The 15636-nt window shown below is 46.1% G+C and overlaps 1 protein-coding gene across 4 annotated transcripts in view; it reads right to left on the minus strand.

The window, feature by feature from the left end:
* The window catches only part of LOC137021686 (band 4.1-like protein 1), a 660940-nt gene that overhangs the window by 116923 nt on the left and 528381 nt on the right, over nt 1-15636 (minus strand). For all 4 annotated transcript variants that reach the window (XR_010895347.1, XM_067388496.1, XM_067388498.1 and 1 more), the window contains one exon: nt 6591-6793. Coding sequence is in view for 3 of the 4 variants with exons in the window: in XM_067388496.1 (XP_067244597.1) it covers nt 6591-6793 (203 nt within the window). In the remaining variant the exon portion in view is untranslated. The remainder of the gene's footprint in view (nt 1-6590; nt 6794-15636) is intronic.

A 15636-nucleotide genomic window follows, 5' to 3' on the forward strand; every position in this document is an offset into this window, starting at 1 on the left:
AAAATTTAAATCTCTCTATTGTTTTATATGAACAAGCAGGCAGCATAATTTTTACCTCATTTTGAAGTAAAAACTCTAGTCTACAACCTCAAATACCCAGATTTAATAGAAGAAAGATTTAATATATATTTTTTGGCTTTATTTCAGTGACTTAAGTTTTTTGTTTTTTCAATAACCACGCATAAACATTATTCCTTCAAAAACACAAACATGTACATACATGTTCCTCACATATTATTGTAGCCTAGTTTGTGCTGAATACAGTGTAATGACACTTTTTCCATTAATATGTTTATGAACAACTGAAAAAAGCACAAATGTCAGGGCATGTCAAAACTTCTCCAGGGCCCTGAGGGTTAAAAACTGCAGATGATCGGGCCGATTATATCCTGTCAATCAAAAAGGTGCAAAAAGACATGATCAGACTGCAACTCATACATACTGTGTGTTGAATTTTAACGCATTAACAGTTTAAAAATAGTGACGTTAAAGCAGGCTCTTTTTGACCCTATGAATCACCCATAGTTCAAGCCAGGGTATCCAGGTCTGCGTTATTTTTCCTACATCAAATATTAATTGTAGTGCCTCATCCAATAATTGCAAAAAGCTTTGTGCTTTGTTTCTTCTGATGAAAATGAAAGTTTAAGTTTTCAAATTCTGTCCATTTCATCATGAAATTCAAACAATAAATGGTGTTTTGACACTCTTAAATGTGACGTGTCAGATCGCTGTAATGCCTCAGTTCAGGTGGCAGTGTGAAGCATGAGTCTTTTCTTCCTCTTCAATACAAGTTATATCTCGAAAAACATGAATGAACATCAAAGGTATGTTCAAAGATATGTTAAAAGATGACCAACTGACCGGAATATATCACGTCTCATGTTATCACTTTATTTGTGATTCAACCGCGGAAAGACGTCAATAAAACAGCTTGTAAACAATATGTCACATCATGTTACATTTACCTACATTATGTTTTCCAATGTTCACAGCTCCTTAGCTATCTATATATATAAAAAATGAGTCTGGAGGGCAGGGAGTGATTTTTCTATCTAGGAATCTTATCAAAAACTCAAAATTCGTATGTTTTGCGTCGTTTATGGTTGCTCAAATCGATAAAATCGAGAACCCAGAAGGTGTTTATATTGTTTACATAACTTATACCATTTTTTATAACTTTTATAAATATATATTTTTTTAACTTTAAAAGTTGTCACCTTTAATAGCGTGTTGCATCTGTTGATACTGAAATGAATATGGAAACCTGCTTACCTTATTTGTTTTTGACTTGGTTAAATATCCACATTCTTCATGGTATCGTTTGCAGGGAAGAGAAGCTATTTTATCCCATTGAATGATAATTTGGAGTTTTCACTTAAGTTTTGTAGTATTCCGTTCACAATGTTGATCTGGTTACCATGAGAACAGTGTCACGCGCTGCTGCTTCAGCCATCATATGGTAGAAAATGTCCAAATAAATAAATGTTTAACAAGCTGACAGAAATCAATTCAACAACAAAGATAACACTTTCAAAAACACTCAGCTATGTGATTATTTTATTGAGTGATAGGGAGTGGGTTAAATCAGTGACATTATTAGATTTGATATACAGCGTCTTCCTATCACCTCCTCAACCTGCTTCCCTTAGTGTGTTTTTACACGTATAAACAATTGTATTGCACCGTCCAGTTCCCTTTCGATATTTCACTCGTACTGCGTATGGGGGGAAAAGTCTCCCTTTTTCCCCGCCACTGAAGCCTTTTCAATAATGCAGTGTAACTGCACCGTCATTGGTTCACTCATAGACAAGTTGTTGAACCAATGGCGGCGCGGCTCAGCTGTGCGGCCTATGAGAGGAGAGCGCGCGCACATTCCCGCCAAAAGGGGCGGGGTAATGTGCTATATAAGCGAGCGAATCGCCATAGGCCATCAGTCCTTTCTCCTTCAGCGACAACTGAACTTCTCTTCGTTGATCCTCGCCGAAGCCTGCTCGCCGGGAAAGAAGCTCGCCAAACTCCTCCGCTCATTGGACGAGTCTGGCACTGATGCGCCTGCTTTTCGGGACCTCCGCAGCGCCACGGATTTAGCCCTGCGGGCCACGAAAGCCACGGCCCAGGCCATTGGCAGATCCATGGCCAGCCTCGTTGTGCTGCAGCGCCACCTGTGGCTTAACCTGACGGAAATGAAAGATCAGGACAAGACGGCCTTCTTGGATGCCCCCCGTCTCCCCGTCAGGACTCTTTGGGCCAGCAGTGGAGGGTTTCACGGAGCGCTTCACAGCTGCACAGAAGTCGTCTCAGGCCATGAGACACTTCCTACCCAAGTGCTCAAGCTCTGCGTCTGCTTCTAACCGCCCCAGGCCTGCACCAGCTCAGCAGACGAAGCCCGCTCCCTCCGCTTTCCAGGCAGCGCCGCCCAAGGAGCACCGCCAGCGCTCGCGCCCTTCTAAGCGCCCACCCTTCCCGAGACGCCAGGGACCCCGGCCCAGGATTGCGCTGGACCCGGCGACTCCGAAGTCATCCTGATCTGCTAAGGAAGAGGACTGGGGAATGTCCCGCCACGGCCGGACCACCCCAGAAGCTCCTTCGTGTAAATCCCCCTCCGCCTCGGTCATTTCTGGGTGCGGGAATAACACAGCTTGCTGTCACAGGGCCCACAAGTATTGTGCCCCCCCCAACCGGCGTTTTCACAGCGACCATATTTTTAAATATTTCACAAAAGAGCAAATTTCCTCTTCCATCCCTCCCGGTGTCCGGCCCGCCCTCCCTCGGGCCGTCATCAGACATAATCCTCCCTCTTGCCACACGGGCCAAGGCTTAGAAAGCCATCCCCGGGGTGTCAAGATGGATTCTAAAATTCGTAACCCAGGGCTACTCGCTCCAGTTCACCAGAAGACCTCCGCGATTTGGAGGGGTCATCCAGAACGTGGTACAAGCGGACGACGTTCACGTCCTCCGAGCCGAGGTCTTAACTCTACTCAGAAAAGGGGCTATAGAATCAGTTCCTTTTCCGGAGAGCGAGTCGGGCTTTTACAGCCGTTACTTTCTGGTACCCAAGAAAGACGGCGTTCTCAGACCCATTTTGGACCTCAGGTTGTTGAACCTTTCCCTTATGAAGCGAAAGTTCAAAGTCCTGACGCTGAAACAAATTCTTGCGCAGATTTGCCACGAGGATTGGTTTTGCTCGCTGGATCTGAAAGACGCTTACGCTTACATCCAGATAGCCCCCCATCACAGGCGATTCTTGAGATTCGCATTCGAGGGTGTGGCTTATCAGTACACGGTCCTCCCCTTCGGGCTCTCCCTGGCCCCCCGCACTTTCACAATGTGCATGAATGCGGCTCTTTCCCCTCTGAGACAGATGGGAATACAAGTTTTGAATTACCTCGACGACTGGCTCATCCTGGCCAGCTCGCGTTCGGAACTAGAACAACACAGATCCGTGCTCCTCAGCCACTTACAGTGCCTGGGTCTCAGGGTCAATCTAGCCAAGAGCTCACTACTCCCCACTCAACGAATTTCGTTCCTGGGTGCAGTGTTCGACTCAGGCCGCATGACGGCCGTAGTCTCACCAGAGCGCGCTCTGGCCATTCAGCAGCTCGCGGCTTCCGTCAAGAACAAGGCCTACCTCCCTATGAAGCTCTTCCAGAGGTTGCTAGGGCTCATGGCTTCTGCCTCCCCAGTGCTCCAGCTCGGCCTGCTTCGCATGTGGCCCCTGCAGTTCTGGCTGAAAACCCGGGTACCTCCTTCGCCTCAAGGTCAATCAGGCCTGTTTGATGGCTCTGAAACCTTGGATGAACCCTACCTGGTTCACTTTAGGAGTACCCCTACAGGCAGTAACACGAAGGACGGTTCTCTCGACAGACGCAGGTTGGGGCAGCCCGGCTTTCGGCTCGTGGACACACAAGGAAAGACACCTTCACATCAACTGCCTCGAATTATTGGCAGTGATACGAGCCTTCCAAGCCTTCCATTCTCGTCTGACGGATCGCCACGTCCTAGTCCAATCGGACAGTATGACAGTGGTCTCATATATAAATCGCCAGGGGGGGTCTTTCGTCCAGCCGCTTATGCGCTCTGGCGAAATGCCTCCTGGAATGGGCTTCCCCAAGTGTTCGCTCACTCAAAGTTCTGTTGGTGGCCCCACTCTGGAGGAGCCAGGATTGGACCGCGGAGCTGTTTCGGCTTTCCACAAAAGCCCCTTGGCCAATTCCCCTGAGACGGGATCTCCTCTCTCAGGCGAACAGAACAATCTGGCACCCACAGCCGGAGCTTTGGGCTCTACATCTGTGGATCCTCGACGGGAGCCATCTGACCTCCCCAGGAATGTGATAGATACCATTTCACTGGCGAGAGCTCCGTCCACGAGATGTCTCTACGCCCAGAAGTGGTCGGTCTTTGCTAGCTGGTGTTCTACACGCAGCATAGACCCGGAGGGATGCGAAGTATCTTCCATACTAACTTTCCTCCAAGAGCGACTGGACTCGGGACGAGCCCCTTCCACGCTCAAGGTTTACGTAGCAGCCATTGCGGCGTTTCACTCGCCCATTGCTGGACAATCTGTAGGGCGGAACGACTTGATTATTAAGTTTCTTAGGGGTTCCAGGCGATTGCATCCTCCTCGTCCCCTCACCGTTCCCCCCTGGGACCTCTCTTTGGTCCTCAGGGCTCTTAAAGGTCCTCCCTTTGAGCCATTAAGTCTAGCAGACCTCAAGCCCTTAACATTTAAAACCGCTCTGCTACTTGCATTGGCATCGGTTAAACGCGTTGGCGATCTGCAGGCACTCTCTGTGAGCCCTGCATGCCTTGAATTCGGGCCTAACGACTCTACGGTCGTGCTTAAACCAAGGGTTGGCTACGTTCCCAAGATGCTCTCTACGCCGTTCAGAGCACAAGTGATCTCACTCTCTGCGCTCCCCTGTTCATCGGACGAGCCAGAGCTAGAATCACTATGCCCCGTTAGGGCTTTGCGCGTCTACATCGAGCGATCACAGCCCTTCCGGCAATCTGATCAGCTATTCGTTTGTTTTGGTGGCCGCACCAAAGGGTCTCCGGTCTCGAAACAGCGTCTATCACGATGGATCGTTGACGCCATAGCCCTTTCTTACTCCTCTGCAGGCGCTACATGCCCCATTGGAGTTAGAGCCCATTCCACTAGAGGCATGGCTTCATCATGGGCCTGGTCCAGTGGAGTCTCTATCAAAGACATTTGTGAGGCGGCCGGCTGGTCCTCGCCGTCCACTTTCGTCAGATTCTACCAGTTGGACGTTCCGACCTTGCATGCTCGGGTCCTTTCAGTGTAAAATTGCGGGCCCTTAATATTCCGCTTTTTGCACATCACAAACTCAGGAGTTCTCTCCTCCGTAGTGTAACAGGGTACGACGGCTTCGGCCTTCACTTGTCCTCGGCCCCTTCTGGTGCCTGCTCAAGTTCTGTCGTTCCCCAGCCGTGGCACGGCGTGGTTGAATTCTTTCCCCCATACGCAGTACGAGTGAAATATCGAAATGGAACGTACTCGGTTACTAACGTAACCTCGGTTCCCTGAGATATGGAACGAGTACTGCGTTACTTGCCGTGCCACGAGGCTGCGGCTTAGGTCGTCGCTTCAGTCGATATGGCCTGATGGCCTATGGCGATTCGCTCGCTTATATAGCACATTACCCCGCCCCTTTTGGCGGGAATGTGCGCGCGCTCTCCTCTCATAGGCCGCGCAGCCGAGCCGCGCCGCCATTGGTTCAACAACTTGTCTATGAGTGAACCAATGACGGTGCAGTTACACTGCGTTATTGAAAAGGCTTCAGTGGTGGGGAAAAAGGAAGACTTTTCCCCCCATACGCAGTACTCGTTCCATATCTCAGGGAACCAAGGTTACGTTAGTAACCGAGTACGTTTTTTCTTTGAATGATGATATGAGCTCCTGTTACATTTCTCAATTCCGCATAAATGACCTACAATGGTGACATTTTTCACAATCGCGACAGAAAATAAAAAATACTGCCCTAACTTCACTATTAGAAAGGCAGCGCGATATAAACAAACCCAGACTAGAACTGGACGTGGCGTGACGGCAGCTTCACATTCTCTATATCTACCTCCTCGATGGCAGGAAAGTCTTTCAATTCAGTGGAAAAGTCGCTCATCTTCATAACATAAAGATCATGTCCAACATATGTTGTGATTTTCTGTTTATACCTTTCTAAATCAGCACAGAAAGGACTTTTCTCCATCTCGTCCATTCTAATTTTCACTGCTTGCCCTCCACCAGTATTTTGTGCATCACCAGAACCACATGATTGCAAACAACCTATTATATGATTGTGTAAATTTGCCATGGAGACCTTATTCAACCCCCCAAAATCAAAATTTTTAGAGAATACATTACTCATTATACACTCAAATAAACATTAACCTTTATGTGCTGACAAGCTTCAGAAACCTCCTTACTTTGTGTGCAAAAGCTTCCAGTTCACTGATTCACACCTGGCTTAAAAAAGTCTTAAACAGTAAAACCAGAAGCATCTCCAGTTTTACTGTTGGAAAATTGGAGATACAATTGAATTGTGATTACTTATAAATGAATATCTTATTACCTTAATGTCCTTTTTTCTTGTAGGGGTTGTAACAGTTTCTTCACTGTTGTTATGGTCTTTCTCTTGTTCTTGCTCCTGGTCTTGATCCAGACTGAGGTCAGGATCAGCTTCATCTCCAGTAATAAACTGCGACTGCTCACTCTCACTCTTCTGATACAGACAATCATGTATTTCACCCAGCGTGGACACTGGTCGAGAAAATTCTGTTGACACACAAAAGCAGAATGTTTAGGACTTTAGTAAAAACTGATACAAAACCAGTCTCTCCATGCAATTGACCACATGCAATAACACAAGACATAGGAAAGACTAAGGACAGACACATAATGCCTATACAAAGGACTTCTCTCCATTAATTCATAGATAAACCTTTCTGTGAATGAACATATATATGATATAATATCCCCAGGATATTGTGTGTATTAATACTGTTTTGTATATTATCTTGCATTGTGTACTGTTTTATGCATGCTTAATGATAGAATTATTACATAATGTAACCTTATTGGTATCAGAAGTTAAAAGGCCACTATATTTGTGGCCTCAGTTGTTGTTTGTGGAAAAAAGAGTTAGGGAGAAGTGGAGACATTTGGCTCTACCCTACCGACAGAGCCTCAACCACAACAAGCCATGTTGTAACTTTCAACCCGGGAGAGAGTACTCTCCTGACAACCACAGAGTCAGACTAACATCGCTGAAGTTTATCTTTCTTCACTAAACCAGAAAGAACCTGCAACTGAAACTGTAACTTCACCACCAACAAACTACTAAACCACCAAGACTTTCATCCAATACTAGGGCTGCCCCCTAATACTCAACTAATCAATAGTCGACAAGAACAGGCTTGGTCGACTACATTTTCATTGATCAGTTAGTCACACATAAAAAAAAAAGTTTCCACAGAAAGTGGCGCTGTCACGCAATTAGCGACAAAGAGTTTGTTACCACAGCAGGCCTGGCTGATCCACCTGTAAATAATCAAGTCAGGAAGAAAATTTAAAGTGTGGGATAATTTTGAAAGGATAAAGGATGACCCCAAAAAAGTTGTCTTCAAACTCTGCAGGCAAACATTTGTCTACCATTTGTCGACATTGAACATGTCGTACTGTATCATTTAAAACATAGTAGAAGTAGAAGTAGGCATTAGCCATTTAATATTTTAATGCCACTCATTTTAATGTTAAAAGATTGGTCCGCTTTCAAATAAAATTTTCCTGATAATTTACTCACCCCCATGTTATCCTAGATGTTCATGTCCAGGTTTTTGATGAAAACATTCCAGGATTATTCTCCTTATAGTGGACTTCAATGGTCTCCAAACGGTTGAAAGTCAAAATTACAGTTTCAGTGCAGCTTCAAAGGGCTTTAAACGATACCAGACGAGGAATAAGGGACTTATCTAGCAAAACGATCGGTCATTTTCTAAAAAAAAAAATACAAATGTATATGCTTTATAAACACAAATGATCGCCTTGCGAGTGCTTCCACTTTTCGTATTTTTCAAAAAGCTTACGTTGTGGCCCTGTCCCAAATGGCACACTTCTATGCACTTTCGGTCTTGTGAACTTACAATGGCTGCCGGGTGCGTGTCCGTTAAGTCCACGAGACCGCAGGGTGTCCCACTTGTCAATTTTAGGCTTCAGAAGGGTGCTCGCGAGCGCCCCCCTTTGTGGCCAATATGTGCCCTCAATGCGCACTTTTGCTGAGCGTGCAAGCTCCGCAGCAGACTTCTTCCCAACATTCAAAGCGACGTTACATCGTGAAAGTGTGGGCTCGTAGGAAGGCCATGAGTGTTTAGGGTGCCATTTGGGACAGGGCCAGAATGTCCTACACCTTCTCTATTCAACTTACGGAACGAACGTGGCGCCAGTTCCATTTTTTCCATAAGTAGAACAGTGAAGGCGTAGGACATACAGCATAAGATTTTTGAAGAATATGGAAATTTTCATTCAGAAGTGAACTAATCCTTTAATGTGCGCCAGTATATTAGGTGCTTATCCGAGTATTCATGCAGAGTGTGGAAGACGTTAAATCATACTGACATGTTTAACTCAATGTGCATTTCTTTAGGCTCATCACTATACTACTGCGAAGATGAGGCTTTGTTAGCTTCAACTTCTCGGCCGACACTGACTCAAACTCTTGACATGAAATGTCACATTACGGAGAAAATAGCTGACTTCAGTGCACTTGACATGAGACCAGTCAACATCGTCAGTGGTGAGGGTTTCCAACAAATGATTAAATTCCTTGAGCCAAGCTACAGTGTTTCCAAACACGACAGAGTAATGTGCACAATAAAAAGCAAGTTCAGTATAACTAAATAATTTGTCTTCTGTTAAAAATTACTTTTAATGTTTCATTAGATGTTTAATTTGAAGGCTTTATAGTGACAGTCATAACTGTCCATAATTGTTGTAGTGTTTCAGTTTGCTGATAAATATTGTTTCTGATAAATATTGCTCTCCTGTCTCCCTCGCTGCTCAGAGTGGTTTGCTAGCTTATAATCTTTTAATCTAAATCGCTATTACAACGCGTTTGCATCCCACTAGCTTGTTAAATTGTCATCAGTCTCTCGCACGCTCCTTTTTCTTTTTCTGCGCGTTCATCAAACAGCTGTGGTAAGTCAGATCAGTCTATAAACACGGTGAGTCACGTCATCCTCTCCTAGTATTGTATATCGTACTCTGTTTGTCACATGTTCATCATAGCTTTCTCTGTCAGCGACGAGGGATTTACATGTCATAAATGTAGGGAAATAGACTGACAGAGAAAATCTCAGAATTAGAGACATGCATCCAAACCTTAGTCGAGGATAGTAAGAATGCAAGGGCTTCAGGTACTGTTTTGAAAGCAACTAGCTTAATGAACTTACCGAACATTGTTCGGTTTAGGCTATAGAGCCCACGCAGCAGGGCAACTGGGTAACGGTGAGGCGGCCTAGCCACGGAAAACACCACTCTTCCAATCCAATAAGAACATCAAACAGGTTCTCCCCACTCAGTGACGCACCCACTGAGAATCCTGTTGAAAGTACCCTAGTTAATGGCGATTCTATTACATGGAACATGAAAATAGAGACACCAGCCACCATAGTCACATGTTTGCCAGGAGCCAGAGCACATGACATCAAAGCAAATTTAAAAGTGCTGGCTAATGCTAATCGTAAATACTCTAAAATTATTATTCAGGTTGGCACTAATGATGTTCGACTTCGCCAGTCGAAGATCACTAAAATTAACATTAAAGAGGTGTGTGAATTCGCAAGTACAATGTCAGAAAAAGTAATTTGCTCTGGCCCTCTTCCTGTTCGTCAGAGTGGTGAGATAGTTAGCAGATAATCATCACTCAATGGCTGGCTGTCTAAGCGGTGTCCGCAGAATAATATAGGTTTCATAGACAATTGAACAGTTTTTGGGGCAGACCTGACCTGTTGAAAAGAGATGGTATTCATCCCTCCCGGGATGGTGATGCTCTTCTCTCTAGTAGTATGGCACATAGTCTTAGAGCTGAAACATGACAAACTAGGTCCCAGGTCAGGAAGCAGACATACTGGCTAAACCGACCATCTGCTAGCTGCCTCACGTTACAGAAGTCAGATAATTCTCAAAACATAGAAACTCTTCCACCTAAATATTATCACATAGAGACTGTGTCAGTACCCCGAATTAGTAAAAATAAAAAACTTCAAAACCCATTTAAGGGTATAAATTTAATTGATGTTCAACAAATAAAAAATAGAGATAATACTGAGAAACAAATTATAAAGCTTGGGTTTTTAAATATTAGATCCCTTTCATCAAAAGCACTTATTGTAAATGATATTATCACAGACCATAATCTAGATGTGCTGTGTTTGACAGAATCTTGGCTAAAACCGGACAATTACATTAATTTAAATGAGTCTAGCCCTCAAGGTTACGATTATTGACAAAATCCTCATCAGAAAGGCAAAGGGGGAGGTATTGCTGTAATTTATAGTAATATTTACAGTATTAGTCAAAAGTCTTTCAAATATAATTCCTTCGAAGTGATGGTGCTTTATGTAACATTATGTAAGTTGACATTTGTGCTGGCTACTGTATACTGTATACTGGCTACACCATAAAGACCTTATCAAAGAATTTGCTGATTTTCTATTGGAGTTAGTACTAGCTGCGGATAAAGTCCTTGAAAAGACGCATTGGGATTGGCATGTACAGACATTCTAAACTCTATTGGAGTTAGACAACACGGGACCCACTCATTGTCGTAATCATACTTTAGATCTAATATTGTCACATGGAATCGATATTGATGCCGTTGAAATTATGCAGCAGAGTGACGACATCTCAGACCATTATCTAGTCTTGTGTATACTACATTTAGTCAAGGCAGCTAAACTGCCTCCCTGCCACAAATATAGTAGAACAATCACTTATGCCACTAAAGATCGCTTTATAAATAATATTCCTGATCAGTTTCATCGCCTTACTGTGCGTTCACACCACCGCCGGCGAGAGTGTCAACATTCACCTTGGCCACCCTGCCAACAACGCTGTACTGTTCGTTCAAAATGCTGCCGACGGGAGGGTCAAATATAATAAGTAAATTTACAAGTTGCGTTACCTAATTGCGTCAATCGGAAGCCTCTCAAGTGAGGACATCTACATTCCGATTGTCATTATGTTAGCCACCAGAGGGCACTCCAACCCGGACTGTTCCTCACCACACCCGTGAACTCCATTTCCCATAACACACTTCCCGGACTCATTATCTTGTTTCATTGCACCCAGCTGTTTTTGTGTTTCCTTGTGCCTTGTGCTCACTTGTCTATTGTCCGGACCCCGCCCATCTTGTTATCTGTTCATTGATTAATTTGCCCCACCTGTTCCACATCATTACCTGCCTTGTTTGTTCCCTACTTATTCTCCTTGTGTTTGCAGTCCTGGGTTGGTTCGTTGTTGATGTTGTGTGTACTTCTGTTTCTCTGGTTTTCTTGTGCCTGTTTTGTATGGACTGCTTTACTGGATTTTGACCCTTGCCTGCTTTTGGATTACGACCTTGGATTACCCAATAAACAACCGCTGCAACTGGATCCTATCTTCTTGTTTTTGTGTGCACCGTGACAGAACGAACCACCACACAAAGGATCCAGCAGCATGAGCGTTCGGATTCGTCCCCCAGTCTCCATTGGAGAGCGGAGGGCTCTGGTTCGGGCAGTGGTGGCGCTGCGTCAGGAGGGAAGTGAGGTAGGATGTTTTGCCCAGTTTTTCTGGACAATGGCAAGAGGGCTGCGCTATAACGATGAGGCACAAAGAAATATTCAATGGATGCCTTGATGACCCTCTTCCTCAGTGGGAGTTACAGGGGCTCCAGATCCTGGATTTCTGGGGCTTTGTCAGCTATCTCTCCCACAGAAGTCAATGGGCAACCCATGCTCAGCCAGAGTCCGCTCCAGCTCATGAATCCGTTCCTGAGGTCACTGAGGAGGTGGGCGCTGAATCTTCGCTTCCCACACGGAGGAGGAGGAAGAGGAGGAGGAAGCCTCCAGCCAGTGAGTCCACTCCAGAGCCCGGTCCAGTCAGTGAGTCCACTCCAGAGCCCGCTCCAGTCAGTGAGTCCGCTCCAGCCAGTGAGTCCACTCCAGAGCCCGCTCCAGCCAGTGAGTCCACTCCAGAGCCCGCTTCAGTCAGTGAGTCCATTCCAGAGTCCGCTCCAGTCAGTGAGTCCACTCCAGAGCCCGCTCCAGTCAGTGAGTCCACTCCAGAGTCCGCTTCAGTCAGTGAGTCCGCTCCAGTCAGTGAGTCCACTCCAGAGTCCGCTCCAGTCAGTGAGTCCGCTCCAGTCAGTGAGTCCGCTCCAGTCAGTGAGTCCGCTCCAGTCAGTGAGTCCACCCCAGTCAGTGAGGCTACTCCAGAGCCCGCTCCAGTCAGTGAGTCCACTCCAGTCAGTGAGTCCACTCCAGAGCCCGCTCCAGTCAGTGAATCCACTCCAGCCAGTGAATCCGCTCCAGCCTGTTGGTCCACTTCGGTGCCTACAGATGAGGTAGGCACAGAGCCACCGCCTCACCCTCATAAGAGGAGGAAAGGGAGGAGAAAGGCTTCCTCCATCCTTCAAGGCCCGGAGACCACTCTAGAGGTTGTTCTTCGTTTTTCCAAGCGCCTTGCCCTGCCGGCGCCACCGAAGCGCCTTGCCCTGCCGGCGCCAACGAAGCGCCTTGCCCTGCCGGCGCCAACGAAGCGCCTTGCCCTGCCGGCGCCAACGAAGCGCCTTGCCCTGCCGGCGCCAACGAAGCGCCTTGCCCTGCCGGCGCCAACGAAGCGCCTTGCCCTGCCGGCGCCAACGAAGCGCCTTGCCCTGCCGGCGCCAACGAAGCGCCTTGCCCTGCTGCCGCCGCCGCCGCCCAGGCCGCCAGCCCTGCCCCCGCCGCCCAAGCCTCCTGCCCTGCCGTCGCCGTCCAAGCCTTCTGCTCTGCCATCATCCAAGCCTTCTGCCCTGCCACCGTCCAGATCTTCTGTCCTGCCGCCATCATCCAAGCCTTCTGTCCCGCCGCCGCCGCCGACACCTTCTGCCCTGCCGCCGTCGCCGCCCAGACCCTCAGCCCTGCCGCCGTCATCCAAGCCTTCTGTCTTGCCGCCACTGCCCGGGCCGTCCGAGCCGCTGGAACCAGCCTGGTCGGTTCCTCCAGCGCCGCCCTGGAAATCAGCCAGGACTCCAGTCCTGCCAGTATCCGCCTGGTCAGTTCCTCCGGCACCACCCTGGCCATCAGCCAGGACTCCAGACCCACTGGAACCAGCCTGGTCAGTTCCTCCAGCACCACCCTGGCAATCAGCCAGGACTCCAGACCTGCCGGAACCCGCCTGGTCAGTTCCTCCAGCACCACCCTGGCTCTCAGCCATGACTCCGACCTTCATGGAGTCCCCATGGTCTGTTCCTCCAGCTCCCCCCTGGCCTTCAGTCAGGGACTCTGGACCTGACCCACCATCCCTCCCCCTGATCCTCCTCCAGTCCACCTCCCTCCTGAGATTTTGTTTTATTTTTTGTTTTGTTGTCTGGTGGAGCGTCTGGTAGCCGCTCCGTAGGGAGGGGGTTATGTCATTATGTTAGCCACCAGAGGGCACTCCAACCCGGACTGTTCCTCACCACACCCGTGAACTCCATTTCCCATAACACACTTCCCGGACTCATTATCTTGTTTCATTGCACCCAGCTGTTTTTGTGTTTCCTTGTGCCTTGTGCTCACTTGTCTATTGTCCGGACCCCGCCCATCTTGTTATCTGTTCATTGATTAATTTGCCCCACCTGTTCCACATCATTACCTGCCTTGTTTGTTCCCTACTTATTCTCCTTGTGTTTGCAGTCCTGGGTTGGTTCGTTGTTGTATATTCGGTCGTCGTGTTTTTCCATGTGTGTTCCCTCTTTGTCAATTCCTAGTCTAGTCCTAGTCAAGTTAGTTCAAGTGTAATTCTAGTCTGTTTTCCCCCTCGGGGTAGTTTTTGTTGTTGTGTTTTGTTTTATTTTTATTGTTTAATAAAAACCCATCCTCATCCTGCATTTGAGTCCTCGCTCCTTCCAAAACCCTGACACCGATTGGTTGCCGCCGAACGGCGTCATAGCTCATTACCATAAAGTTAACCTGATTTCAACTCTCCTCGCTGCTCTCACCGTCCAAGACGCGCCGCACCGCTCTCACCGGAGCTCGCCGCCGGGCTCTCATTGAAAATGAATGACTTCCTGTCACTTTGACGCTCTAGCCGCCAGCGGTGTGAACACACAGTTAGCATACCAGACAGCTTAGAAGACCTCGATGTTGCAACAGAAACTATTGTCTCTGTCTTTTCCAGCACATTAGACTCAGTTGCTCCTTTGCACTTAAAAAAAGATTAAGAAAATTAATCCAACACCGTGATACAACAAGCACACTCTGGCCCTAAAGGGATCTTTATTCTAGAATAGAATAGAATAGAATAGAATAGAATAGAATAGAATAGAATAGAATAGAAATCTTTATTGTCACTGTAGAGCTGTACAACGAAATTTAGTTATTCAAGTGCACCCACATACAAATAATAAACGTAAATAAGTAATAAATAATATGTATTCTTTATGTTGAATAAAGAATATATTGCACATCAGAATTAATACAAAGCTCTTATTACAAGAAAGAATAAAACCTTATTTAATCATGAAAAAAAAAACAAAAAAACTTTCTTACATATGTAATTTACTGTAACATTATGCTAGGTGGCATTTAGAGCTTGTACAGCAATTGAAAAAAAAAAAACGTTTTTGAGTCGGTTTGTCCTTGTTCTGATGGATAAACCGACTCAAAAACAGTTTTTTTTTTCCAATTGAACTTCATGTATGAACTTCTTTACTTGCAAGATTGACAATATTAGAGAAAAAAATTATAATCATGCAACCGTCTACTACAGTATCGCGTCAGATAGTGCATTGTAGTGTCCCTGAGGAAAAATTTAATTCATTCACTGCTTTAGGAGAGGAAGAATTGTCTAAACTTGTTAAATCATCAAAATCAACAACATGTATGTTAGACCCTATACCGACTAAGCAGCTTTACATTGATAACTGGTACATAATTTTTGCTGCACAGCAGCTCTTCAAGAATAGTGTCAATGCAGGCAGATCAAAGCACTGTTGAATAAATGTCAAGAAAACTGTTGAATATGAAATGTCAAGTCAAATGTTAAGTGTCCCCAACTAAGCAAGCCAAAGGTGACAGCAGCAAGGAACGGCCCGGATCCGGTTGACTATGGTAAACCTCGGGATAAACAGGAAGACTAGTATTAGCGTAGATGCCATTCTTTTTCTGATGTAACGAGTACATCTGGTGTTATAGGAAGTGTTCCCGGTTCCGGCTGACCTAATTTATGCAGCCTAATAATCCTTTAACAGATTTGAAAATATAAATTGATAATGTGTTATGTGTATGCCAGGTTAAAGAGATGTGTTTTTAGTCTAGATTTAACACTCTGAGGTCTGAAGGTATCGCCGGCGACACCACCGCGTTTTTTTTCTTACCAGTGTGAAAGAGACTCAAAAT

The sequence above is a fragment of the Chanodichthys erythropterus genome, chromosome 6 (assembly GCF_024489055.1).
Source record: "Chanodichthys erythropterus isolate Z2021 chromosome 6, ASM2448905v1, whole genome shotgun sequence".
NCBI classification, from domain to species: Eukaryota; Metazoa; Chordata; class Actinopteri; order Cypriniformes; family Xenocyprididae; genus Chanodichthys; species Chanodichthys erythropterus.